At 48.3% G+C, this 26,003-nt stretch overlaps 1 protein-coding gene across 1 annotated transcript; it reads right to left on the minus strand.

Annotated features, from left to right (window-relative positions):
- Positions 1–3,087: 3,087 nt before the first annotated feature.
- On the minus strand, positions 3,088–25,484 carry VPS51 (VPS51 subunit of GARP complex). Its single transcript, XM_087913829.1, has 10 exons — positions 25,207–25,484; positions 23,691–23,820; positions 21,755–21,901; positions 18,090–18,309; positions 16,623–17,376; positions 14,219–14,434; positions 9,857–10,075; positions 8,977–9,089; positions 5,812–5,899; positions 3,088–3,674 (listed from the first exon to the last, which is right to left on the minus strand). The coding sequence occupies exons 1-10, from the start codon at positions 25,417–25,419 to the stop codon at positions 3,414–3,416; spliced, it is 2,361 nt and encodes a 786-aa protein (XP_087769955.1). The 5' UTR covers positions 25,420–25,484; the 3' UTR covers positions 3,088–3,413.
- Positions 25,485–26,003: the final 519 nt, after the last annotated feature.

Raw genomic sequence — 26,003 nt, forward strand, 5'->3', positions numbered from 1 at the left:
CAGATTATCATCCCAGATCTATCCTAGAATCATTTTGTAGATATAATAAGAATAAGAAACCTCAGAAAATAAGAATACATCTTTATATATTTATTATTTTCTAAAAGTCTGCATGTTTCATTACTATATTTTATTGTCTAACCATTGATAGAATAGATCCCAAATTTTATAAAATTGTTTATATTGTTCTCTAATTTCAAATGTCAATCTACTCATTTCAGCACGTTCCAATATTTTCTTAATGATTTCCTCCTGTGATGGTGTTTTCTCATTTTTCCAGTTTTTAGCAAATACAATCCTAGCCGCTGTTAATACATTTATAGTCAGGTATTTCAAGTCTTTACTATATATTTCAGGTAAAATTCCCAATAAAAATATCTCTGGTTTCAAATCTATATGCTTTTTTGTCATTTTTTCCAACCACGTGTGGATTTTAGTCCAGTATTTTTTAGCATCCGCACAAGTCCACCACATATGGTAATATGAGCCAGGTATCTGATGACATTTCCAACATTTTTCGGATTTATTCTTGAACATTCTTGCTATTCTTTTTTTTTGTAAATTTTTTTGGTTTTTTAAAAACAGACAAAAACAAACAAAACAACAAACTTTCTTCCATAGATATATACAAGCAGTTGTGCCGGTTGGTTTACAATTTTTTTTTTGTGTGCATCCATTTCATAGTCTTCAGTTACAGTTACATTGCATAATAGCTCATATTATCAATCAAACGTTGAATACCTTAGTATCATTGTTAATCATTTGACTATAATTTTATTCATTCATATTTTGCAGGATAACTATAATTTACTTAGTTTATTTTATAACGATTCATATTCTCCTCCCAAATCTATCCTAAAACAGTTCTGTAGATATAATAAAAAGTAGTACATCTTTAATATATTTATTATTTTCTAGAAATCTACACTGATTGAAGCAGTTGAGTTCAACATTTTTGTTCTTAAGCAAGATAGCTGTGAAGGGCCTCATTTTAGGACCTTTTGCCACAGTTGGCAAGTCAGTCGTGCCCTTGTTAAGTTAGTCTGATTGCGAAGTGAATCTGGCTTACCCACTGTGATGTGGTTCGCTGGGAGCAGGTGTGGACGGCTGAGGTCTCGGAGAGTGAGGACCCAGAGGAGGGGCCTGCGTGGGATGCAGGGATGGGCCAGGAGCATCAGGGAGTGGAGATTGTGGAGGCTGGCAGCAGTGAGGAAGAGGCCCCAGAGGAGCCTGTGCCCAGGGCTGCTCAAAGGAAAGAGCAGCTGCAGCAGAACAGGCGACTTGGGAGTAAGGCTGCAAGGGGATGGCCCCTCCCTCAAGAGATAAAAGCCAGCTGAGAAACCAGAGTTCTTTGCAGGAAGCAAAGAAGTTTTTGCACTCAAGCCTTGTGAATGTTTGGACTCTCTTAGTTTGTGTTTGGAGACTTTTTGTGTTTGAAATATTTCTTAGCAACTTTATCTAGTGTTCTTGGCAGTCTTGCACCACCTTGGCAAGGCTGATTCTTATCAGACAACTAGTTTGAAACAGCCTTTTAACCGGGGAGGAATGGAATTCGTAAAGGATCATTAAAAGGTTTCGTGTTTGCTTCCTTGGACCAATGTTTGGGTCAGAACAGACTGACTTTGCTTCTCAGAAGATCCCAAAAGGGGATCATGTGACCCCCAGGACGCGGCTAAGCACCTGAATTTAGATCCTGTGACCCGTGGGGATGCTGCAACCATCTTAAGTGTGAAAAACGGTCATAGGTCATTTTTCAGGGCCATTGTACCTGGTTCACTAAATGAACTTGTTGTAAGTCAAGCGCTTGGTAGACAGCAACCATGAGGCTGAGCAGAAGGGGCCAGAAATGTTGATGGAGATCCTCCGTCATCCAGGTCCTGGCTGTCCCAAAGGTGCTTCTTTCAGGAAGCAACTGGACTTTCTTGGTTTTTCTTTGAAGACGTTTCGCTTCTCGTCCAAGAAGCTTCTTCAGCTCTGGCAGGATGGTGGGGAATGGAAGGATTTATATTCCTTGCAGAAAACTGGTCATTTACATCCTTTTAGAGGGTTGTTGAGGCCACCTGGAGGTTTGTCTGTGTCCTCAGGTCACCTGAGTGGTGCAAATGGGGTGCAGAGCCCTCTGGAAACTGCTGAAAGGACCGTGTTGTAGACTGGAGATAGGTGATGCCACAGCCCTCCCCCTCCGTTGAGGAGGGGCTGTCAGTTTTGACACCGATGGCCTCTATGATCCCTCTTTCAAACCAGCTGTCCTCTCTGTACAAAATGTGGACCTTGCTGTCTTCAAAAGACAGCAAGGTCCTTTTTTTTTTTTCCAAATAAAGATGGCTGCTGAACCTTGTCCTAACGGGGTTGGTTGTTCTCCTGTGTTGTGCCGTGTACTGGCGAAGTGGTGGTTTTGTTTCCCCAACGCACACCGTCTATCTCCAGTCTGCCCCGCGGTCCTTTCAGCTGTTCCAAGAAGGCTCCACACCCCCATTTGCACCACTCAGGTGACCCCGAGGACACAGACACACCTCCAAGTGGCTCCCTTAGAGAACCCAGTGGGGATGCTGGAACGGTGGGGCAACTCTGAAAAAAGGTCGTAAGTCACTTTTCTCAGGCCCACTGTAACTTTGAATTGTCACTAAATCTTGTAACCCTATTAAGTGTTGTAGCTGATGATTCTTGACTCTTGATGGATGTATCTTTTCTTTTATGTACACTGAGAGCATTTGCACCAAGACAAATTCCTTGTGTGTCCAATCACACTTGGCCAAGAAAGAATTCTGTTCTGTTCTATTCTATTTTCTATTCTCTATTATTCTCTATTCCCTATTATTCTCTCTCCTCTCCTCTCCTCTCCTGATTATTCTATTCTATTCTAATCTGGACTACCTGTAATTGATCTTGCATGGTTCACCGATGGGGCTTCCTCCAAATAACTTGCAATCTTTTACCTACGAGCTGGTTGCAATGGGTTACTGCAGGCGAGGGAGGATACCTTGTAAAAAAATCAGAGAGGGGCAAGGGTTGTATTTGCTCAGAGTTGCAATTTGGCAGATGGTGCTGGGATCAGCTGGCTTGCAATAATTCACCCAGTACTCCGAAGGCAGCAGAGAATTAAATTATTTATTTTTATCAGAATTTTCCCACCACTGAAAGTTTCAAGGTGCAGGGCACATCCAGGGGGCGAGCCCAGTTTTCTCCCCATCACTTCCCATACAGTAGAAAGAGAAACGTTTTCTCTTCATAGAGGTTTTCAGAAGGTCCTTTGCTGAATAAGAGTTGGGAGCTTTAAAATAAAGAGACTGGGGGAACTTTAAGAGGTGTGGACTTCAACTCCCAGAATTCCCCAGCCAGCAGCCACACCTCTTAAAAGTTCCCCCAGCAGCTGGACGAACACGGTTCCTGCGTGGTCCAAACTGAGGCTCCATCTACCCGCGTTCACAGATGACCTCGATCACGCTCTGCTCCATGGGCACGGGGTCGAGGCACCGGTGAGCCGTACTGCCCACGATCTCGTCCAGCAGAAAGTGCACCAGGTTCTCGTCCGAAACGAAGCGCCAGAGGTAGAGCTGCAGGTAGTAGCAGTCGACCTGGATCTGCTGCAGGCCGAAGCGGCCGAAGGTGCGCAAGCGGACGCACTCCAGGAAGGTCTTCAGGCTGATCTTGATGATGCCTGTCAGCACGGAGACCTGGGTGGGGGAAGAGGAAGAGTGTTTGAAAGAGGGCAAAAAGCACAGGCGGGATATTTATTTATGTTTGTTTTGATCAGATTGGGAGGCAACCAAATCCTTTTGATTACACATACAGATACGGATGAACAGAGTTGGAAGGGACCTTGTGGGCCATCTAGTCCAACCCCCCATCCAAGCAGGTAGTCCTTGACTTAAGGCCACATCTGAGCCCGACATTTCTGTTCTTAAGCAAGGCAGTTAAGTGACCTTTGCCCCATTTTGTAGAACTAGCGATAGCCCTTTAGGCTTATATGCCGCTTCACAGTGCTTTCCAGCCCTCTCTGAGCGGTTTCCAGAGTCAGCCTATTTGCCCCCAACAATCTGGGTCCTCGTTTTACCCACCTCAGAAGGACGGAAGGCTGAGTCAACCTAGAGCTGATCAGGATCGAACTGCTGGCAGTCGGCAGAATCAGCCTGCAATGCTGCATTCTAAGCACTGCGCCACCAGGGCTTTATGATCCTTTTGCTACTATTGTTAAGCACATCACCGCTGGTTGTTAAGTGAACCCAGTGGTCCCTGAATGCGTCTGGCTGCTCCCATTGGCTGGTTGTCGGAAGGTCGCCAAATGGGAACACTTGACCCCGGGACACTGTGACCGTCATAAATATGAGTCCCTTCCGGCCCTAGGAGTCTCCATCAGGCTCACCATCTTCGGCTTGGTGCTGCGCTGGCGTCCTGCCATCAAAGGACTTGGGGGTGGGGGTGAGGAGCTATCGAGGGGGGGGGCGGACAGAAATGGGCAATAAACCTGTATGCATTTTTGCATGGGAATTCGGGAGGGGGGCGACAGCTGAAGAAAAACAGATCATCTTGGGACTAATTCGTGCCAAGGCTGTCTTGCCCCGAGTGTGGAAAGTTACCTGCCACAAAAAACCTCCAGTGTTCCCCAAAGCATCCTGGTGGTATCGCATTGGCTACGTTTGGATTGTTCTTTTTTTGGGGTGGGGGATGGGGACTGAAGGGAATAGCTTTTGTCTCTTTGTGGGGGAACTCAGGATTCCGCCTGCCTCTAATGCAACCAGTATCAAGCCCGCCATTGACTTACGCCTAGCCCTTTTATTTAGCCTTATTATTATATATTCCTTTCTTTCTCTTGGCTGGTGATGGGGTGGGGGCAGAAGGGTTTCGGGCTTGCCACACTCCTAAGGTGGGAGGAGCAGAGATCGTGAGAGTTGTTTAGGCTAGGTGGTTCTCCTTCCTGTGGGAACGAAAGCTGACCCTGCTGAGACCTGGAAGTGGAGATTGACGACACCAAGCAAACAGTGATTTACTTCTGTTGGAGAATGTGACTTTGGGGAGGCTGTTTTCTCATTTCCAATATTATGGGGTGTAATTCCGGGTTGTGTCAGATCCGGAATTGCAACAGACTTTGCCAATTAGATGCTTTAACTAAATAAAAGAAATTGTTTTGCAAGGTGGACTTTGCTCTTTTCTTTTTTTAATTTTAAAAATAAACTTTATTAAACATTAAAAAATATTTACACATTACAAAACATTTAGTTAAAACAAAATCAAAATGAAAGAACATATCCAATAAATGCAAAACATGTACATATACATTTCTAATTGCTTAAATGGTATATTCCTATCAGACTATTTTCTAATACTTACTTCCTCTATCTGGTTAGTACTCCCATTATAACCTCTATATATTTTCTCTTCCCTATCTGTTCACTCGCTGGTTTCTATTTTTTACCCAATTATACCAGTTTTCCCAAACTCTAAATATTTTGAGTCTTCCTTATCCTTTACCTTTTGAGTGAGTTTATCCATTTCTGCTCTTTTCTTTTTAAATGGATTTCATCACTTGGAAACCTGACACCAGCATCCCTTAGTAAAAAGCACCATTCGCTTCCACCACATGGGAGTCGAGGGTTTTCCTTCCCTAAGGGATCAGACTGGGGCAGGTCTGACACTACGGCTCTAAGTAGTTTAATGTCGGGGGCGTATCCTTTCCTTCCTGCTAAAAAGCTCTCGCCGCCATTGTTCAAATCAGCCTCTTTTTAAATCGAAGGCTCTATCTGCTTCCGGGGGTGCTGGGCGAAGAGTAGGAAAAGAAAAGAATTGGGCCCCGTGCAGCCCGCTGATCCTCACCTTGTTAAACTCCACAGGGCTGAAGATATCAATCCTCTCCGAGAAAAGCTTCTGGATGTTGCTCAACAAATTGGTATCCATGGGGGCACTGGCCACAATTGTGGTGGGGGGAGAAGAAATAATTGATTACTTTAAATAGATTATACACCCATCTGCATTGATAGTGTTACCTGGTTGGGTCACTAAATGTCTGCAAGGGAAGAACCCAGTTCAGAGCACCAAGGATGCCACAATCCTCTTCCTCCTCTTCTCTTCCATTCCAACAAGCTCCCTTCTAGCACTGATGATGTTCCCTAGCTGGGTCATGGAACGTCTTCAAGGACACAACCAAGTTCAGAGAGCACCAAGGACCCCACAATTTGATCTACCACCACGGTCTTATTCCTCTGTGTAACTGAGGATCTTTTTCTAGGGATTTCCCCACCCCACCCCCCAAAAAGTTCTTTTCAAAGCCATGCTTTTTTTTTTCAGGCCCTTGGGAATACAGGTAGCCCTTGGCTTATGACCACAATTGGGCCTGGGATTTATGCTGTTAAGTGAGAAATACGTGAAGTGAGTTTTGCTCCGTTTTATGATGTTCCTTGCCATGTTTATCAAGGGAATCACTGCTGTTGTTGAATTAGTATCATGGCTGTGAAGTGAATCTGGATTCCCCATGGACTTTGCTTGTCTGAAGGTCCCAAAAGGGGATCACATGACCACAGGACACTGCAACTGTCATAAATGTGAGTCAGTTCTCAAGAATGTAAATCACATGTCTGTGGGGATGCTGCAACGGTCCTAAGAGTGAAAAAATGGTTGTAAGTCACCTTTTACAGTGCCATTTTAACTTCGAATGGTCACCAAATGATCTGTTGTAAGTTGAGGACCACTTGTACTGAAAGGATTAGAGCATATACAGAGCGCATATACCAGGGGTGGGCAACTATGGCCCTTTTATGAATTATGGACTTCAACTCCCAGAATTCCTGAGCAAGCCATGCTAGCTCAGGAATTTTGGGAGTTGAAGTCCACAAGTCATAAAGGGGCCATAGTTGCCCACCTCTGGCCTATACAGAGTGTGTCTGGCTCAATCTCTGATTCCCTTGCTGGGCTGAGCTGAGCTCTATTGTAACTTGTGCTGAGCTGGGAGCTGAGCCAACTTCTAGGTCAGTGGTGGCTAATATTTTTGGGGCTCCTGTGCCAAAAATTGTGTGCGCGCTTGCACACTCGCACTCACGTGCCAGCACCCAGAAGGCAATATGTGCCACCTACACCCCCTACACCCCTATGCATGCACGCACAATTCCCACCCACCCACCGCCCCTTACCTGCACGGTGCCTCACAGCTGATTTTCAGCCGGTTTGAGGCCTTTTTCGGCCTCCCAGAGGCTTTGCAGGCTGAAAACTAGCCCCGTTTCATCACTTCCGGTATTTTTGGAAAAACAGGAAATGACAAAACGGGACTAGTTTTCGGCCTGCAAAGCCTGCAGAAGCCTCTGGGAGGCTGAAAAAGACCTCAAACCGGCTGAAAATCAGCTGTGAGGCACGTGCATGCGCAGTGAGGTAAGTTTGCGTGCTGGCATAAATCGGTCTGCGTGCCACCTATGGCCTGCGTGCCACAGGTTCGCCATCACGGCTCTGGGTGAAGTGCCAGCCTTAGCCTAGCAAAGTAGCTACTTGAGAAACGCAAAAGGCACCTATCTATCCGCTCCCTGCAGCTACCTGAGAACGGGCTCTTCCCAGTAACTGAGACTGTGAGAAACGAAGCTTTGGGCTAAAATGGACTTCTTCCCCAATCCATCTAAGGAAGGTTTCTTTGTTTGTAGAAGCGCTGAGAAACTAATGTTTCCGTAGCAACGACGGTCTTTGCAAGTGGTATAATCTATAAAAGTCCCAAGAAAAAGGTTTTGCGCGTGCACCTGCCTTTCTCTCCCTGCCTTGCGGTGCTTCAGCTGGGAGACCAAGAGGCTGCTTTCTGATCAGAGAAATAAAAGGGATTGTCAGTAGCCTCATGTTCAGAGTTTCTGTCATGATCCAAAGGGGCGTGGCACAAAAGCAACAAAGTCACAAAAGTAGGTAAAGTCCCTTTAATACCTCCAACTTGGCTCCCAATGTCCAGTTATCCTCGGCTGGAGAAAAAATTCTCCCAAGAAGAGTTTTTAAAGGGAGGAAATGCAGTCCGAACCCAAAGTACATATAGATTCTAATTAAAAACCAACACAAACCACAAACTGCAGCAATTAACAAGGCAGGGCAGGTTGAGGAATTGCAGACTTCAAAAGATAATGAAATACACACAGTTGGGAGGAGGCCAGAACTCAGGTAAGGCTTGACAAACAAAGAGAATGCACACTTTGCGTCCAGCCAGGTGCTGTGCACAAACGCCCTTTTCAAATCCCGTTTTCCCAGCTGCACTTAATGAAGGGAATCAGGGCCCTTTCCTCCCCCATAACCCCTGTAAGCCACGTTGCTCCCTTCTCCGCTCCTCCCTGCGTGTCCTAGGATGAAGAGGGCGTGGCCCTGGGTCTTCCTCTGCCCAGCCGGACTGTGCCCTTCCCCCGTTTCCTCCACAGCCACCGGAGCCCCCCCTCCCACTCCCGGTCAGCTGCTCGGCCTCCCCCTCGGCACCCGATTCCAACAGAGGCAGGACAGTTTCAGTGGACTTATCAGATTCTCCGCTGCATTAGAAAAACCTTACAGTGCTTTTTTTTTACTTTGTACTCTTTTCTTTCCTCCTACAGAAAGTCAAAGAAGCTAATGAGGAAAACCAAAATTTTAGAGCCGTTTCAAGTTTTAAAAAAGCCCTAAAATCATAATTTAATTACCATAACTGATTACAGAGAACCCTAGCTGGCAAGGTCACCTTAATTGCTTATAGCTTGGCACCAGTGGCCATTTCCCTAAAATACAGGTTTAAGTCCTTACCAAGTCAATGGGGAAGCCAGATTCATTTACAGGTGTGTTTGCTAACTTGACAACTGCAGCGATTCACTTAACAGCGTAGGCAAAAAGTCCCCATAACCAATGTCTCACTTAACAACAGAAAAGTTGGGCCCAATTGTGGTCCCCCTGTATTCCGTTAAGTCTCCTCTTAAATCTCCGTGGTGGTCGAACTCGCTCTCTCGCAGGTGTTTTCATGCAGAGGAGGTAACCCCTGCACCTGCCTTCCCCCCATCAGCTCACCTGGGAGTGTAGCTGGGCGCGTAGCGGCCCTGCTGTCGAGACACGGAAAAAGTGCGCTTGCTGGAATCACTGCTCTGAGCTTTCCGTACCCCTTCCTCGTAGAGCAGGCCCACCTGGGAGGAGACAAAAGGGCAACAGGCAGTGGCAGCACAGAATATGGTGCAGAATAACAGAGTTGGAAGGGACCTTGGAGGTTGTCTAGTCCAGCCCCCCTCTCCCCAATTGATGAAGCTCCCACAACTTCTGAAGGCAACCTCTGTTCTATGGGTTGATGGTTCTCACTGTCAGGAAATTCCTCCTTATTTCCAGGTTGACTCTCTCCTTGTTCAGTTTCCACCCATTATTGTTCCTTGTCTGGCCTTCGGGGGCCTGGAAAATAGCTTGACCCCCCCCCTTCCTCCTCCTCTCTGGGGCAGCCCCTCAAATATTGGAAGGCTGCTCTCCTGTCTCCTCCTTGCCAAGGAAATATTTGGCAAGGAGTCTCTGTGAGTCACGAATTTCACACTAATTGAACGAACTAATTGTCTCCTGCAAACACCACTCCCCTTTTGCCCCTTATGGGAGGGGCCATTCACTGTCCACCTGTGGCTTTACTCCCAAGTTGACCCTTGTTCCTTAGCTGTTCCCTTCTCCTGGCAGCTCTCTGCATGCGCACAGTGGGAACAGGCTCCAGCTGTTCTTCTGCCCCACTGATGTCCAACTCCAAAGGCAGCTTGTAACTGTCAGACTGCCCTGGCCCCATCTCTGCCTCCGACGCAGAGCCCTTGTCAGGGCCTTCTCCAGACTCCAGGACTGGCCCAGGTTCCTCCCCAACCTCCTCACTGTCCATGTCTGCCGCCAGCACTGCTGGCGGGCCACAACAGGCCTTCTCTGCATTCACCTGTACATCGATCGAGGTGGCGTCTTCCACCACTCTCTTCATGACAGCCCGGACATTGCGCGGCTCGATGGTGGAGATCCAGTCCCGCGTCTCCACACTCTTGCGCAACATCTGGGAGATGATCAACCCCTGAACCTTCACATAATGGTTTAGCAGCTTCTGGGCAGCCTCCCTGGCTTCGGTGCACAGCACGGTGACCGGCGTCACAGGGGAATGGTCCTGTTGGAGGGACAAGACCCGGTGAGAAAGGAGAGCCTGGCAATTAGGGAGACCTGAAACTGAAGCGTCACTCACCAGGATTTTAAGCCGCATCTCCTTTCCCGGAGATGTTTTGGACCTCACCTACCATCCTCCTGAGATTGGAGCCTGAAGCTCCAGGAAGATACAGCTGCTTCAGTGTTTATATCATCAGCCTAGAGCAGGGGGGTCAAACTTGATTTCATTGAGGGCCCCATCAGGTTGTCTTCGACCTGGGCACGGCCAGGAGGGGCGTGGCCACCTCGACATCTCTTGTGAGCTCCATTTTGGGCTGCGATGGCCTCCTGCAACCGGCGTGTGGCCTTCGCAAGCTCTGTTTTTACTGGCAAAGGCCCCACAGGCCATCCTTCACTGGGCCCAGGGTGACTCTGCAGGCCACATCTAATCACACACACACACACCCCGGGCCGGATCTGGCCCCCTGCCTTGAGTTTGACACCCCTGGCATAGACAGAATGTATTTAGGATCACTGGCAGGTGTACCATGGGATCCTTCATTAGCCCTGTCACTGCAAGTCACTGATATATAAACCAAGACAGAGCAGGGCCAGGATACACCCTTGCCGTACCTCTTTATTTGCGTGACTCCTGTTAGTCAGCACCCCCTTAACCCTCTATCACACCCTCAAACAGGCACTTGTGCAAAGGGCTTTAATCAAACCAGTCTAGGTTGTTTTGAGAGATGTCGCGTTACTCCATAGTCCTTCTCCGTTTACCGTATGAAACGCTGCCGTGAAGTCTATAAAAGCTCTCCTCTTATAGGGATATTTGGCAATTAGATGGTTCAAGACAAAGCAATTGCCTAAAACCTGCTTGCTCTTAAGTTTAGTTTACTCTTATTGTCACTGCACCTCGTACAACGAAATACCATCTTCAGTGTGTACATGATGACTATGAAAATAAACACAAACACACATCCTTCACATCCTGTACACTGAATTGAAAACGCCTGATATCGCATTAATATTGCACTATGCAGTATAATTCAAAAGAGCGACTGCCCTGGGATAGAAGCTGTTTTTCAGCCTATTTGTGCTTGTTTTTATTATCCGGTACCGTCTGCCAGATGGTAATACTTCAAAAAAAAAAGGGGATGCCCAGGATGAGATGGATCTTTGAGGATGTTTTGAACTTTCTTAAGACAGCGGGAGCTCTAAAGCTCTTCCAAAGAGGGGAGAGGGCAACCCATGATCCTCTGGGCAATGATGTTAACCCTCTGGAGGGCTGTCCTATCTGCCCCTGTGCAATTGGCAAACCATACAGAGGTGCAGTAAGTTAAAATGCTCTCTCTGGTGCAGCGGTAGAAGGTTCCCAGCGGTTTCTCATTCCATTGTTGATTTCTGAGAAGTCTCAGGTAGTATCATCTCTGCTGGGCCCTTTTGACCAGGGCTGCAATGTGAGCACCTCCTGCGAGGGTATGGTTTCCTCTACCCAGATTTCAATTCTATTTAAAAACATCTATTTTTGCTTGCAATGTCAATCAGATCAATGGGCCTATAATTAGTAGGATCCTTTTTATTCCCTTATTTTTATATATGGGGACAACGCTTGCCATCTTTCACCCATCTGGTATAGGGCAGGTGTTACTTATGTGTGTAAAAAGATCTGCCTCGGTGTTTATTAGAAAACTGGAAACACCAGGTACACCAATGCTGAGAGGTAGCGTTCTCAGTTTGACAACTTGAAGATGGGCGGACTTCAACTCCCAGAATTCTCCAGCCAGCATGCATTAAAATGGATTGGCTTCTACTCTCAGGATTGGGGAATTCTGGGAGCTGAAGTCCACTCATCTGAAAGTTATCAAATTGAGAAACACTGGATATGCCAGTGTTCCGACGGATGCTCTAATTCATTCCTGAGTCTCGAGCCAAGTTTCAAAAGAAATCCAATTATTTATTAGAAGCAGGTTATTATTTATTATTGACAGGTTAAAGGTGTCGACTCCATGCTGTTAAATGCCTAGTTTTGTAAACAGAGTCCTTAATCCGAGCCAGGCGGGGATGGCAAACTTAATGTAGGATTACAGGCTAATGTCACCAATATGCAACGTTCTTCCCCGGTACCCAATCTGGATCCTGAAGAGAACTCGCATAAGGGGCTCAGCTCAGAAGCTGCTCCCAGCCTGAGCCACTCTGGGTTTTTCCTTGGGCTTCCCCCCACAGCTCAAGAGCAGGAAATGGTACCTTTGAGTATTGCAGGAGGGCCCGTGCAATGGCGCAAGCAACCCTCCATGTATTGCAATAAGGAAACGCCGAGGACAAATTGTGCAAAAGTGGCATTGTGTACATGCGTTCCTTCTCCTGTCACCAGCTTGCTGTGGCTTTATTTCAAAATAATTAAGCTCACGGGGAGTTGCATAATATTTTACAGAGTTTTTTCCCATTAGAAGATGTTTGTCCCCATATACAAAATGTTCTACAGATGGTATTTACCTCCTGCCAGATTGGCAAAGATGTTCCCAACCCGGAGTCCAAACTGCTGCAAATGTAAAAACAAACAGGGGAACCTTCTCCCATGTGTGGTGGACATGTTCAGAAGCTAAAAGATATTGGAGTAGGACTCATAAGGGGATAGAGGAAATAATTGGGGTGGGGGTGGGGAATTGAATTCAGATGGGAACTGCTTCGATTAGGAACATTAAGGGGAGATCATGCTAAGACAGACGCATACATTATTTTACATATAATAAAAGCGGCCAGGATTGTGTATGCACAGTACTGGAAACAGGAAAATATACCATCTGAGGGGCCAGTGATAAGAAAAATTCTGGACTGTGTGGAGATGGACAGGCTGACTCTAGAGTCAAAAGACAGAAATTAAACGGAGTATTTTTTAGTCTGGGACGCCTGGTATATCTGCTTAGACAATAGACATAAAAGTAACATAGTAATTGATATATGAATATGAAAGTTGACGAGGCTGTAACTTTTGGAAATGTAAACATGCTTTTAAATTGTTGGAAAATGCTTAATAATTTTTTTTAAAAAAAAGATGTTTGTCCCTCCGATCGCGGTGATCAGGGAACAAAATTATTTTATTCTACATTTCTTGTCTCAATGGATTTTTAGCTTTACCCAGCCAGCATTCTTTAAGATGGGTGGACTTCAACTCCCAGAATTCCTCAGCCAGCATGCTTTAAGATAGGCGGACCTCCAGGAGAATACATTTGTATTTACAGCTCTGTGATTCCCTTAGCAACTATTGTAAAAACAGGTAAACTTGGGTGCCTTGACTTACGAGTGTTCCGTCTTAGGACTAAAATTCCAGCCCCAATTGCGGTCATAAGTCAAGGACTAGCTGTCATATGTAATATTACTGTCAAAATAAATTACGACGTCCTGAAGTGTCGGGTCTGCAGCTCAAGAAGGAGGCTGCAATCTTCTCTGTGCTGCTCACCAGAATTTGGATCTGATGAAGTTCTGACAGAAGAAATGAGCCCTGCAAGGTTTGGACTTGTCATGCCCCCCCATCGGAGTCTGAATCCGAGGAAGAAGACGAACAGCCATCTGTTGGCTGTGGAGGAAACTGGGGGAGGGCAAAGTCTGGGATGGGAAGAGCAGGGGAGAGGGAGAACAAGGGAGAGGGAGTTCAGAGGGAGACCCAGGCCCACCCCCTCTTCATCCTAGGGCACGCAGGGAGGAATGGAGAAGGGAGCAATGTGAATTGCGCGGCTTACGGGAGAGGAAAGGGCCCTGATTCCCTTCATTAGCCACACTTGGGAAGAGAGCTTAAAGGAGAGGCAGTTGGGAGGGGAACAAACTGTTGAGTTTATCTAGTGTTGACTGTTGTTATCAGTTCCTGACATCCTCCCAACTGGTTGGATGTACTGCCATGTTACTTCATTGTTCCCTTATCTTGCTGGGTTGGATTTATAGTTTAAAGTTTTCTGTTTACACCGTTTTCGATTGGAATATCTGCAGCCAAAGGCAGTTGCAGGTTCCTGGGAGAGTTTTTATCCAGACTGGAAGGTAACTGGATCATTAGGGGCAAAGTTGGAGCTAATAAAGGGACCTCTACTTATTCTCTGGCTGGGTTGCCTTTGTGCCACACCCCAGCTCATCACAGGACTTCTGAATTGGCGCTCTCGCCAGCCTCTGACCCTACCTGTACCAGGAACTGCTCATCGGTCAAGGTAAGGATGTAGCTGATGGTGGCCGTCTCATAATCCAAGCAGAGACGGGAGAGAAGCAGCAACAGAGCCGGCGGACTGGATCCCCCTTTGTCGCCCGAACTCTCGCAGAACTGCCGGGCGATCTGGCAAAGGGATTTGATGAAGCTGACCACCAGGCCTTCACGGACACCCTGGCTGCAGAATTCGCCCTGCAGAAGAAAAAAAAGGGACATGCTAGCGGGGGTAGCGCTATACAGGTAATCCTCGACTTATGATTCCAATTTAGCCTAACGTTTCTGTTGTTAAGTGAGCTTTGGCCCGTTTTACGACATCCCTTGCCACCATGGTTAAGGGGATTGCTGCAGTTGGTACATTAGTAACCCAGTCATTAAGCGAATCCGTCTTTCCCATCAACTTTGCTGGTCAGGAGGTCAGAACAAGGGGATCCCGGGACACTGCGAGCATCATAAATATACGTCGTCTGAATTTTGATCATGTGACCATGGGGATGCGGCAATGATCGTAACAGTGAAAAATGGTCTAAGTCACTTTTTTCAGTGCCATTGCGACTTTGAATGATCACTAAATGAGCTGTTTTAAGTAGAGGACCACCTGTATTTGCCTTTCCCACCTTATAATTATTGTATTAAAAATGCATTGAAAATGCTAGAATATGCATTTGTCTATGGCCTTAATTATAGGTGAATTATCTACTTAACGTGCTTAAGTGGTATCTATATATAAAATACCCCTCACGCATCATCACAAAAACTCCAGAACCATAAAGCCTACAAACTTGAAATTTGGCACTTATGTTCTTCTTGGCTTCTAGGGGCTCACTAAGAAAGGATGTTTCGAAATGACCATCAGAGCATTTAGAGTATTTCCTATATTATTACTATTATTAACACGCTCTGATGCTAAGGAGTTTGACTCCCCCTCACAACCTGAAAAGAAATCTCTTCCAAAGGCAAAACACAAGCAGAGGAGTTTCAGTTTCACAACACCAAGCAGCTTTAGTCCAGAACAGTTGAGCTAAGCCACGCCCAGGCTCCTTGCTGTCTCCCCCTTGCTCACAGCAAATACTCTTTCAATTTCCAAACAGCCCTCAATTCTCTCACACACTGACAGGATAGTAGCCAGATGGATACCGATGGATGCTGGTAGGGGCACAATTTTTGCCCCTTATTTTCCTCCCCCAAAACTGAGCCCAACCCCATAGTTTCATAGCAAAGCATGGGGATCGAGCTAGTTTAAAGTAAAGGCAAAAGTTTCCCGTCCAGTTGTTTCTGACTCATCACAGATTTTTAACTGAAGTAGCCAGCATTGTCTGAACACATTTCTGCAGTCATGTGGCTAACAAAACGCTGCAGAACGTGCGGTGAAACACAGAACGTTGCTACCTTCCCATCGAAGTGCTACCTATTTATCTATTTGCGTTTGCATGCTTTCGGACTGTGGGGTGGGCAGGAGCTGGGAAAGGTAACGGGACCTCGCTCCTTTGCGTGGCGCTCAGGTCTCAAACCTGGGCTGTCCACATCCTTAACCACTGAGCTATGAAGCCCTCCCGGTTGGCATTTAGCATTTCTTAAATAAATGTATTTCTTTAAAAAGATTGTGTTTAATGTTATTATGGAGCGGAGCCTGTTATTTGGCCTAGAAGAAAACTGAATTTAAACATTATTCAGATTGCATTGTCTTATCGAGCAATGGAAAGGCTGAGGGGCAGCGCTCTGAGGCTATGCTTAGTATATCAGTTGGCCTTACTCTGGCCTTGTATAGCACAGTGTCTCATCTATACAAAGAAGAGCAGAGAAGAACAACCAGGAGGATGAGGGGACTGGAGACTAAAACATACGAGGGACGGTTGCAGGAACTGGGCCTGGGCCTAGTCTAGGGAAGAGAAGGACCAGGGGAGACAGGAGAGCATCTTCCAATATTTGAGGGGCTGCCCCAGAGAGGAGAAGGAGGGGGTCAAGCTATTTTCCAAGGCACCTGAAGGCCAGAGAAGGAAGAATGGATAGAAACTGATCAAGGAGAGATTCAACCTGGAAATAAGGAGGAATTTCCTGACAGGGAGAACCATCAACCCATGGAACAGAAGTTGCCTTCAGAAGTTGTGGGAGCTTCTCTCCTGGAGGCTTTCAAGAAGAGGCTGGACTGCCCATCTGTCAGAAATGGTATACGATCTGCTTGGGGGGGAGATTGGACTAGATGACCTACAAGGTCGCTTCCAACTCTGTTAATCTGTAATCCTTGGCAGTGTGCAAGACGCGTGGACTTCAACTCCCAGAATTCCCCAGCCAACAGAATTCTGGGAGTTGAAGTCCCCACATCTAAAAAGTTGTTATGGAGGAGAAATGAGTTACAAAAGGACAAATCCTTCTTCTTTTTTACCTTGAAGTACGGCTTGTTCGAGAAGTTGATGTCCTTGGCGGTGAAGAGGTGAACGTAGGTGAGGACAGACTTGATCTGGTTGAGGATGGAGGCCGAGATGGTGCCCAGCAGCTCCGCCAGGCTGGGGTTCTCCTTGCCCACCAGGCGAGGGGCAGCCAAGGACTGGCGCACATCCGTGAGGCAGTCTAGGTAGAAGCTCTCTAAGGCCTGGAGGTACTGCCGGATGCGCTCCTTGGCCGCGCGCACCACAATCTCCGTCCCTTCAGCGGCTGCCCGCGAGGCTGGCAAGAGCTTGGCCAGGGCTTGCAGGCGCCGGTGGAAGCGGTCCAGCGCCCGCACCAGCAGGGAGTTGTCGCCTACCCCTTTCTCGAGCTGGATGCGCCTCTCCACCAGTGCAAAGTAGCGCTCCATCAGGCCGTCGACAAAGGCCACCAGCTTGTCGTGAGCCATGCGGGCGATGCCCTGGGTGCCCTCCCGGTGGATGAACAGCTCCTGGTAGGAGGCGATCACTAGGCAGATGTTGCTGACGAAGCTGTTGCACCCGCGGTCCGTGAATTCGAGGATGTCGGTCGCCGGGCCAGACGCCATTAAATGCGGCCCGCCTCCCAGCTCGGCCTCCAAGCTCTGCAGCTCGGCCTCCAGCCGGCAGTGGGCGTGAGAGAGGAATTCGTCGCACAGCTCTTCTGCCGGCTCCCCCAGCTGTAGCAGCAGTTCCACGCATTCGGCTAAGTCCTTGGCCCCGGAGCCTCCGTCCCTGGAGGGGAAAAAAACAAAAAACAGGTGGACTCATCAGAAGGGAGTAGCAGTGCTGTGGTGGCCTAGAGGGGGAGCTCTCGCCTCATAATCAGGAGGCTGTGAGTTCGAACCCAGATAGAGGCAGATATTTCTCTCTCTGGGCAAAATGAGAAAAAAACGCTGCCCTGGTGACAGGAACGGCATCTGGCCAGTAAACATTCAGCTCTGTTCAGTTGCCCAAACTCCACCCCGCAAGGGATTATATGGGGCCATTAAAAGATGATGACGACTCATCAGAAGGTAGTAATTCCCCTCTCTTGCTCCATGGCAACTTGCCGCATTTTATAGGTAGTCCTTGAGTTACAACAGTTTGCTTAGTGACCATTCGAAGTTATAAATGGCACTGAAAAATAATGACTTATGACCATTTTTCACACCCCTGTTGCAACTGGTTGTAAATTCAAGCCAGTTGCCAAGATCTGGAATTGAGATCTTGTGATGCAGTGGTTGTAAGTGTAAATTCAGGCTGTAAATTTCCTTTTCTGAGGCCATAGTAACTTTAACTCATCATAGTAACTTTGACTCGTCATAAGTTGAAGACTACTTGTTCTTTTATTTGCAAAACCTTGAGGCTCCGTTATTTTAGCCCTCTGGGAATTCAGGGACCAAGAACCCACACCTTCCATACCAATAGTCCCCCCTGCCCGCTCCCCGCCTCCTCTGGACACTTACCGGAATTTCTCCCGCAGCTTCTGCGCGAGGTCGGCCATGATCTTCTGACAGTCATCCTGGATGCCCCGGAAGGAAGGCATGTGTTGGTACTGGTGGAGGATGCAGCGGGCTTTGCTGTAGTACCGGACCGCTTGCCCATAGGCCGCCAGCTCCACACACTTGGTCAGGCGGGCCGGGAGCTCGAACAGGAACTGCAGCTTGCGCAGAAGTGCATGGACTCCTGGAGTTGGGAAGGGAATCAGGTCAGGTAATTGTGGTTCATCGGCAGCCTGTGCAGAGGGCAGTAGAAGTGGACAGTGGGGAAGAACGGGGACCAGTCCAGGAGTCCTGGGAGAACTCAGACGAGGGTTCTGTGTCCGATGCAGAGAGGGGGCCAGGACCATCTGGGAGTGGGGTGCTGCCTTTGGAGCCTGGCAGCAGCGAGGCTGAGGACCCAGGGGAGCCTGTTCCCAGTGGGCGTGTGCACAGAGTTGCCAGAAGGTGAGAGCAGCTAAGACAAAAGGGGCGACTCGGAAGTAAGGCTGGGAGGTGATTGCCCCTCCCATAAGGTATAAAGGACAGGCAAAGGTAGAGAAACCTTTGCAGGAAGCAACGTCATTTGCTCTGTTCAGATTAATCCTTGAAGCTCTGTGTGGACTTTGTACTTCAGTTGTTGTTGTGTTTTCCAGTTCATTTGGCACTTTAGTTGTTGGCAGCAATTCAAAGGAGAGAAAGGTGAGTGCTTATCTCAAGCAACTGTTTGGGACTCATTACGGGCTGGGAATGAACATAATTCCCAGCACTGAAATAAAACAAGAGTTATTTGGACTAAGGGTGTGCTTGATTACGGTCTCAGGAAGCCTTGATCAGGTGATGCTCTGAGCCATTTGGGAGCTATCACACATTCCTCTCCAAGTTGTATGCAGGGTTGCCAAAATCTGCCGGTGAATTATGCCAAAGCGGCCAGTTGGATACAGATAGTCCTCGACTTACGACCACAACTGAGCCCGAAATTTCCACCGCTAAGTGAGTTTTGCCCCATCTTTACAACCTTTCTTGCCACGGTTGTTAAGGGAATCGCTGCAGCTGTTAAGCTAGTAACTTGGTTGTTAAGTGAATCTGGCTCCCCCGTTGACTTTGCTGGTTCAGAAGGTTGCAAAAAGTTATTATATAACTTCGGACACTGTAACCATCACAAATATGAGTCAACTGCCAAACAGCAACAGAACATAGAACATACATACTGCTTCACGGTGCCTTTCCAGCCCTCTCTAAGCGGTTTCCAGAGTCAGCCTCTTGCCCACAACAATCTGGGTCCTCATTTTACCCACCTCGGAAGGAGGGAAGGCTGAGTCGACCTGGAGCCGGTCAGGATCAAACTCCTGGCAGTGGGCAGAGTTAGCCTGCAATACTGGTAGTGACAGATTTTATTTTCCTGGGCTCCAAGAACACCGCAGACAGGGACTGCAGCCAAGACATTAAAGGAGGCTTGATCCTGGGGAGGAAAGCTGTGGCAAATCTCGACAGCATACTAAAAAGGAGATCCCCCTGCCAACAAAAGTGCGTGGATTGAAGGCTACGATTTTCCCAGTTGGAATAGAATAGAATAGAATTAGAATTCTTTTTTGGCCAAATGTGATTGGAGATACAAGGAATTTGTCCTGGTGCAAATGCTCTCAGTGTACATAAAAGAAAAGAGACATTTGTCAAGATTCAAGAATCATCAGGTACGACACTTAATGATAGTCACAGGGTACAATAAGCAATCAAATCATACTAGGAAACAGTCCATATAAATCGTAAGGAGACAAGCGACAAAGTTACAGTCATACAGTCACAAGTGAGAGGGGATGGGTGAAAGGATGGGAGGATTAATAATAACAGTAGTGCAGACTTTGTGAATAACTGGACCGTGTTGAGGGAATTATTTGTGTAGCAGAGTGATGGGTGTTTAGGAAAAAACTCCCCTTGTGTCTAGTTGTTCTGGTGTGCAGGGCTTTATAGTGTCATTTTGAGGGAAGGGTGCAATGTATGGCTCTGAAAGTTGGACGCTAAGGAAGGCTGAGCACCAAAGAAGGGAGGCCTTTGAACTCTGGGGCTGGAGGAGGAGACCCCTGCGAGTCCCTTGGACTGCAAGGCCATCCAAGCGGTCAGTCCTAGAGGAGGCCAACCCTGACTGCTCTTTAGAAGGCCAGATCCTGAAGAGGAAAGTCAAAGACTTTGGCCACCACATGAGAAGGAAGAAGGACTCCCTGGAGAAGAGCCGAAGAGGGCAAAAGAAGAAGAAGAAGAAGAAGGGGACAGCAGAGAAGGAGGGGGCTGGATGGAATCATGGAAGCAGTCAGCGTGAGCTTCAAGGGACTCCAGGGGATGGTGGAGGACAGGAAGGCCTGGAGGAACGTTGTCCACGGGGGCGCAATGGGTCGGACATGACTTGCAACTAACAATAACAACAACTGCATTCTAATCGGAAGGCAGGCAGGCAGGCAGGCAGGCAATAGCCCTTAGATTTATATATCACTTCACAGTGCTTTCCAGCCCTCTCTAAGCGGTTTACTGAGTCAGCCTATTTCCCCCAACAATCGGGGTCCTCACTTTACCGACCTCGGAAGGACGGAAGGCTGAGTCAAGCTTGAGTCGGTCAGAATCGAAATGCCATCAATTTGGCAGTCAGTAGAAGTAGCCTGCAATACTACATTCTAACCACCGCACTACCCAGTCCAAATTTTGACCACAGAGGATGCTGCAAACAGGCATAAGTATGAAAAATAGTCATAACTCCCTTTTTTCATTGCCATTGTAACTTTTAACCATCACTAAGTGAACTGTTGTAAGTTGAGGACTACCAATAATGCCAAATCTACATCCCAGCCACCACCCTTATTGCTCGTCCAGGAGACCTTTGCCCAGCCATCTTACACGGCTTGTAGTGTAAGGACGCCGTCAAAGCAGGAGTGTTCTTTAGAAAGACAGCATTTATGGAATAAATCGAATGGCGGATAATCATTCCTTTAGCGACCGTTCAAAGTTACAACTGCACTGGAAAAAAGCGACCAGAGGACCAGTGGTTACTGGTTGCAGCCTCCCCAGGCTCATGAGCTATTGGCAACTGGCCTGGAGTTATGACAGCTGCGCTGTTTTTGAGGTCAAACGATCGCTCTTTGAAAACCTTTGGCAAGCAAAGTCAACAGGGAAAAATCGCTTAATGACCATTTATCAACTGCAGCAGCGGTTTCCTTAACGAAGTCTTGCATAAAAGGTGGTACCATTGTGCACGGCTTCCTTAACCAACCGCCTCGCTTAGCAACGGAGGCCCAGATCCCAATTGCGGCCGTGGTTCGAGGTCTGCCTGGCATCCACTGGTGTGTGGTCTCGTCAGACAGCAGGGCTGTTGTAATGAAGGAAAACAGGGAGCCCTTTGGTGGGAAGGGAACAGGGTTCTGCGCTCCTTCAGCATTTAGTCCTGCCAGCCACATGTCCACGGAGGCGTCTTCGGACAGCGCCGGCTCTTCGGCTTTGAAACGGAGAGGAGCACCGTCCCCTAGAGCCGGAAAGGACGAGCACATGTGTGCAAGGGGAACCTTTACCTGTATCTGCCCTTTCTGTGACCCAAGAACATCCACTGCTGCGATTATATGCTTTGCTCCCCCACCCATCTCCCACCTGGGCAGACCAGGCACACCCACCTGACAGCTTGGTGATCTGCTCGTGTTGATCCTGCAGGGTCCCACTGATGCTGGCACTGAACTCAGTGATCACGGCCATGTTGGCGGCCAGGCAGTCCATCTCGTCTTCCATCTTCTTGAAGTCGTTCTTCATCTTGCGGATTGTGTCTAGCGGGGGTGGGTGGGTGGGGGAGGACAGGAGTAACAGAATGGCAAGTGGGGAGGGACCTTGGAGGTCTTCTAGTCCAGCCCCGCTGTCCAAGCAGGAGACCCAATACCATTCCAGACAAACGGCTGTCCGGTCGCTTCTTAAAAGCCTCCCGTGAGGGAGCAGCACCCACAACTTCTGGAGGGGAGCTGTTCCACGGACTAACTGTTCTCACTATTAGGACATTTCTCCTTAATTCCGGGTTGCTTCTCTCCTGGATTAATTTCCATCCATTAGTTACTGTTCTGTCCTCAGGTGCTTTGGAGAATAGGTACTCTTTTGTGCTATGTAGTGGACTGGAGGGAAAGGGGGCTGAGACACCACGTAGAAATTAGGCAACTGCACAGTGACTTGAGTCGGAAGGACACAATGCCATCCTAGAGTTGGAGGGGACCTCACAGGTCTTCTAGTCCAACCCTTTGCCCACGGAAGGAGACCCTACATGCCTCGGCTTGGTATGGATCCAGTCGGGCTGAAAACTGGAAGTAAATGAAGCCTTTGGCCAAACTGCTGCAAAACTAGGTCATGGGATCGTGGGACACACCAAACAGTTGTAAATATGACCCAGTTGCTGAATGGCTGAAGTGCGGACATGTGATCATTGAGCGGGGAGCATCATCGGGACTTCAGGTAAAATAGCCCCCACGTAGGTTCATTAAGGTTAGGCTCAGAGGTGGGATTCCGCAGTTCTGACCAGTTTTGGAGAACCGGTAGCAGAAGTTTTGAGTAGTTCAGAAAACTGGTGGTAACCTTCCCCCAGGAGTGGGGAGGGAATGGAGATTTTACAGTATCCTTCTTCCCCTGCCAGGCCCACCAAGCCACACCACGCCCACAGAACCAGTCCTAAATTTTGACTTGAATCCCACCACTGCTTAGGTTGGTTGTTAAGCATCCGGCTGTAAATCAAGGACTACCTATCTCAAACTTATTATTTGTTAAATTTATTTGCTGCTTATCACGCATGGGCCAACTCTAGGCGGCTTACAACAATCAAAAGACATGAAAAGATGTGAACAGATCAGAAAAGAATGGAACAATAAACAATGAAAGACAAGATAAGAAATACCACTCTCTGATTACCATAACAGAAAGATGAAATATATAATGAAATATACTTAGACGAAACAGCACTAGCGCCAACAGTTATATATCACTTTATATGCTGGTGACTTTCTACCGCTGCACCCTAGAGAGCATTTTAACTTCCTGCACCTGTGTATGGTTTGCCAATTGCACAAGGGCAGATAGGACAGCGCTCCAGAGAGCTAACGTCATTGCCCAGAGGATCCTGGGTTGCCCTCTCCCCTCTTTGGAAGAGCTTTAGAGCTCCCGCTGCCTTAAGAAAGTTCAAAACATTCTCAAGATTCATCTCATCCTGGGCACACCTTTTTTTGAACTATTACCATCGGGCAGACGGTACCAGACATTAAAAACAAGGACAACTAGGCTGAAAAACAGCTTCTATCCCAGGGCAGGAGCTCTGCTGAATTCCACTGTATAGTTTCCGGTTCAATGTGTGTAGGATGTGTGTTTGTGTTTATTTTCATGGTCATGATGTGCACTGAAGATGGGGTTTGATTTCGTTGTACGAGGTGCAACGACAATAAGCTAAAATTATAGTGCTTTACAGCTCTCTCTGAGCGGTTTCCGGAGTCAGACTATTGACCCCCCTGCCATCTGGCTCCTCATTTTACCCACTTCAGAGGAGAGAAGACTGACAACGGTGTCCCCTCCCCTTCCTCAAATTACCTGTGGCAGAAATGAATTTGTTGTAATTCTCATAAACCAAGGTCTGCATGTCGCTATCCAGGGCTCTGATCTGCTTCACCATGTCTGTCTCACAGTCCATCAGCTGAGCCAAGGGGCATTCTTTCCGCAGCTGGCAGAGGGGGAAAAGAAGATGTTTGTGGGTGGCAGCAGGAAATAGCTTTGCTTGGGGGGGTTGGTTTTGTTTTGGTCTTCACTGCTAGATCATGAGAGTGGCAGAGAAAAGCCCGGAGCCTGAATCCCAGCCAGCATCTCCAGAGAGGGAGGGGCTCATTGGGGAAGACCAAAACTCTGATGTGGGTTTTTTTTTGAAGTAATAGAACTTAGACTTATATGCCGTTTCACAGGGCTTCACAGCCCTCTCTAAGCGATTTACAGAATCAGCCCCTTGCCTCCCAACAATCTGGGTCCTCATTTTACCGACCTGGGAAGGACAGAAGACAGAGTCAACCCTGAGCTGGTCAGGATCAAATGCCTGGCAGTGGGCAGAGTTAGCCTGCAATGCTGCATTCTAACCACTGGGAGGGAGGGAGGGAGGAAGGCAGGCAGGCAGGCAGGCAGGCAGGCAGGCAGGCAGATAGATTCAACCTTGAGCTGGTCAGGATCAAATGCCTGGCAGTGGGCAGTTAGCCTGCAATGCTGCATTCTAACCACTGGGAGGGAGGGAGGGAGAAAGGAAGGAAGGAAGGAAGGAAGGAAGGAAGGAAGGCAGGCAGGAAGGCAGGCAGATTCAACCTTGAGCTGGTCAGGATCAAACGCCTGGCAGTGGGCAGAGTTAGCCTGCAATGCTGCATTCTAACCGCTGCACCACAATGGCTCTGATTTTATAACACACACACACACACACACAAACTGCAAAGAGCAGACTTTAAAACATAGAATAACAGAAGGAAGTCTTCTAGTCCAGCCCCCTCCTCAAGCAGGAGACCCAATACCATTTCAGACAAATGACTGTCCAGTCTCTTCTTAAAAGCCTCCTGAGAGGGAGCAGCACCCACAACTTCTGGTGGCGAGCAGTTCCACTGGTTAATTGTCCTCACTGCTAGGAAGTTTCTCCTTAGTTCCAGGTTCCATCCCTGGTTTCTTTTTCTTGCCTTCTGGCGCTTTGGAGAATAGGTGGAGCCCCCTCCCCGCCTCCCTTCCAACTGGATTAAGCTGTCAATCGAAGGGTTTCCTCTCCACCTGGCACCACCTGTTTTGAACTCAGGGCCCACCAGGATTGTTGGAGAGCAGCTTCCATAACACCCTCCAAGGACCAAGACAGGAGAATTTCAAGAGGAAACTGGACAACCGGGATAGAATAAGGACTCTTTGGGCAAGGGGGAGTTGGACTGGATGACCTCCAGAGGTCCCTTCCAGCCTTCGGATTCTATGGCCAAAAGGGACGATGGAGCAAGGCGAAAACCAACGCGAGTGGGTCCTGAGGGCCTTCTGTACATGCTCAGAGGCCCCTTCGGCAGAGGGGCGTGTCCCAAGCCCCCCTCCTCCCCCTCCCCACCTTGGTGAGGTAGATTTCTGGGTCGAAGTGGGGCCCGTTGATGTCAATGGGGCCGCCGAGGTCGCCCCTGGCCGCGTCGGCCAAAGCCTCGCCCGCCGGGTCCGGCAGCCCGTAGTAGAGCTTCAGCATCCCGTGTGGACGCCGCTTCCCGCCTGGAGGCTCCGGGTCGCCTTCGGCCTGAGCCGCCGCCGCCGCCGCCGCCGCCGCCGCCATGGGGGAAAAAAAAACCCCAAACCCTCTTCGGCTGGCTTGGCCACGGCCCCCCAGGGAACACTTCCGGCGCGGCGCGGGCGCAGTCCGGAAGTCCGCCTGCGTCTCCATGGAGACGCGCCGCGCCTTACACTTCCGGAAAGGTTTCCGCGTGATCGAGTTTGACAGCCGTAGTCTAGAGCGGGGGGTCTCCAACCTGGGTAACTTTAAGCCTGGAGGACTTCAACTCCCAGGATTCCCCAGCCAGAAACTCCCCATGTGCCAGTCTCCAGAATTCTGGGAGTTGAAGTCCTCCAGGCTTCAAGTTGCCAATGTTGGAGACCCCTGGCCTAGAGCGTTAAAAAGGGCTGCTCCGTCCGGGTTTCTCACTTGTCACGAGCCCCTGGCCGACTTTAGAGCCGCGTGAAGCGAATAGCCAGTGAAGGGATTGTTGGTTGGGGGGGAGGGGAGGGACGGAGGAAGTGCCGGTAGCCATGGAAACCGTTTTAATCTTTCATTCTTCTTTGAATTGCCTCGCAGGGCAATATTTAGACGGCTTTTATGGTTTTATGTTTTATTTGTATACCGCCCAGTCTGTCTGCGAGGGA

This window comes from Pseudonaja textilis, chromosome 16, assembly GCF_049901715.1.
Source record: "Pseudonaja textilis isolate UNSWEBS1 chromosome 16, rPseTex1.2, whole genome shotgun sequence".
Classification (NCBI taxonomy): domain Eukaryota; kingdom Metazoa; phylum Chordata; class Lepidosauria; order Squamata; family Elapidae; genus Pseudonaja; species Pseudonaja textilis.

Coding starts and splice junctions, on each gene's coding strand:
- VPS51 (XM_087913829.1), bottom strand. CDS start 25,419: ATGGCGGCGGCGGCGGCGGCGGCGGCGGCGGCTCAGGCCGAAGGCGAC. Junction 23,821..25,206: donor CAGAAATCTACCTCACCAAG/GTGGGGAGGGGG, acceptor CCCCTCTGCCAG/CTGCGGAAAGAATGCCCCTT. Junction 3,675..5,811: donor GCCCTGTGGAGTTTAACAAG/GTGAGGATCAGC, acceptor TCCCCCACCCAG/GTCTCCGTGCTGACAGGCAT.